This window comes from Microtus ochrogaster, unplaced genomic scaffold (genome assembly GCF_000317375.1).
Source record: "Microtus ochrogaster isolate Prairie Vole_2 unplaced genomic scaffold, MicOch1.0 UNK14, whole genome shotgun sequence".
NCBI lineage: Eukaryota > Metazoa > Chordata > Mammalia > Rodentia > Cricetidae > Microtus > Microtus ochrogaster.
Window position 1 is genome coordinate 1,925,426 of NW_004949112.1, and position 2,182 is coordinate 1,927,607.

Consider the following 2,182-nt stretch of genomic DNA (forward strand, 5'->3'; position numbering starts at 1 on the left):
TTCCCCTGGGTGGACATCCGCCTGACGTCCCTCCTTCCCCTGGGTGGACATCCGCCTGACGTCCCCCCTTCCCCTGGGTGGACATCCGCCTGACGTTCCCCCTTCCCCTGGGTGGACATCCCTTCCCCTAGGTGGACATCCACCTGACGTCCCCCCTTCCTCTGGGTGGACATCCGCCTGACATCCCCACGCTTCCCCTGGGTGGACATCCGCCTGACGTCCCCCTTCCCCTGGGTGGACATCCCTTCCAGTGAGTGGACATCCACCTGATGTCGTGTGTTGTGTCCCCCCCCCCTTCCAGCATGTGGGAGCTCTGAGGCCTCAGCATACCTGGATGAGCTGCGCTTGGCTGTGGCCTGGAACCGTGTGGACATTGCCCAAAGTGAACTTTTCCGCGGGGACATCCAGTGGCGGGTGAGGCGTCAGGACCCAGGGACTGAAGACCCCGCAGCAGGGTGCACTTTCCTTCCTGGCTGAGCTCCTGGACACCTGTGCAGTCTTCCCTCACTTGCCTGTTCATGGCTGAACCTCTGTCCCTGACTTTCTCTTGTCTCCCTTCCTACCCACCCATTTATACATCCTCCTTCGTTTATCCATCCACCCATCCACCCTCCCATCAGTGACGTATTTCCTGGTCCCGCTCCTTTCATCTGCCCATCGGCGCCCATCCACTCGCTCCCTCATCCGTCTCTCACTCCTGCCCTTCCTGCTTCACTGTGGCACTGTGCCTCTGTCTGAGTTCGCCTGGCGGCCTGTATCGGCTCATCCTGTCCCATCCTCTCCCTCACAGTCTTTCCACCTGGAGGCCTCTCTCATGGATGCTCTGCTGAATGACCGGCCTGAGTTTGTGCGCTTGCTCATCTCCCATGGCCTTAGCCTGGGCCACTTCCTGACGCCCCTGCGCCTGGCCCAGCTGTACAGTGCAGTGTCCCCTAACTCACTCATCCGCAGTCTCCTGGACCAGGCAGCGCACAGTGGCGGCGGCAGAATCCCACCTATAAAAGATGGGGCCATCGAGTTCCACGTGGGGCAAGTTCTGAGGACGCTGTTGGGAGAAACATGTGCGCCTAGGTACCCTGCCAGGAATACCCGAGACTCTCAGCTGGGCCAGGACTGCAGCGAGAGCGTAAGGACCATCGGCTGAGGGTGCATGGGGCAGGGCTTTGAGGGTGTAGTAAGATGGGGAAAGTTAGTGTCTGAGAGGGTACAGTAAGCCAAGGGGTGTGGCCAGGTTTAGTTTCTCTTTGCTTTCAGGCCCAACTACTTTTGAATTGCGCCTCTAAGCAGATGGACGCCAACTTTGAACAAGGCCCCTGGAGTGACCTGCTTATCTGGGCTTTGTTGTTGAACCGAGCCCAGATGGCCATTTATTTCTGGGAGAAGGTAAATGCTGATCCTCATCTGGAATCCTCACCTTGGCCTCTGGAGGCTGACTGACCTCTGACCTCACCCAGACTGCAGGCCTCTTTTGTTGTTTGTTTTGAGGCAGGGTCACGAATAGCCCAGGCTAGCCTTATTAGCCAAGGCTGCTCTTGAACATGTGCACTATGCCTGGTTCATGTGGTGTTGAGACTCAAACCCAAAGCACTGTGCTACCAGGCAGGCAGCTTGCCAAGGGTACTGCCACCACCCTACTTTTGTCTTGTTGAGACAGAGTCTTCCGTGTAACCCAGGCTGGCCTGGACCTTGTGAGTCTCCTGCCTCAACCTCATGAATGCTACATGTGACATTCCCCCCAACTCTGAATTATTAAGAACGGTGATGACGTTGTATACAACCATTGTCTACTCCCAGAACTCCCAGAACTGTCGGTCTTCCCATACTCAACCCATGAAATTAGCGCTCCCAGGGCTCCCGGCCACCACTCAGCTATTTCGCATCCTGGGTGTGATGCTAGAGACCCTGCTCATGGCAACGTGCAGTGTCTGTCTGAGTGAACCCTCAGCCTCTTTTTGTCTCTCCAGGGCTCCAACTCAGTGGCCTCTGCCCTGGGGGCATGTCTCCTGCTCCGAGTGATGGCTCGCTTAGAGTGGGAGGCTGAGGAGGCTGCGCGGCGGAAGGACCTGGCAGCCAAGTTTGAGAGCATGAGCGTGGGTGTGTTGGGGAGGGGTATCGTGAGCAAGCACGGCACCCTCCACTCTCCTTCTGTGGGTGTGCTGGGGAGGGGTATCGTGGGCAGGCA

At 57.8% G+C, this 2,182-nt stretch overlaps 1 protein-coding gene across 6 annotated transcripts in view; it reads left to right on the forward strand.

Moving 5' to 3' along the window:
* The window catches only part of Trpm4 (transient receptor potential cation channel subfamily M member 4), a 44,321-nt gene that overhangs the window by 15,238 nt on the left and 26,901 nt on the right, over positions 1–2,182 (forward strand). For all 6 annotated transcript variants that reach the window (XM_026789134.1, XM_005366811.3, XM_026789135.1 and 3 more), the window contains 4 exons: positions 302–414; positions 791–1,126; positions 1,255–1,383; positions 1,965–2,094. In XM_026789134.1, the coding sequence (XP_026644935.1) occupies positions 302–414; positions 791–1,126; positions 1,255–1,383; positions 1,965–2,094 (708 nt within the window). The remainder of the gene's footprint in view (positions 1–301; positions 415–790; positions 1,127–1,254; positions 1,384–1,964; positions 2,095–2,182) is intronic.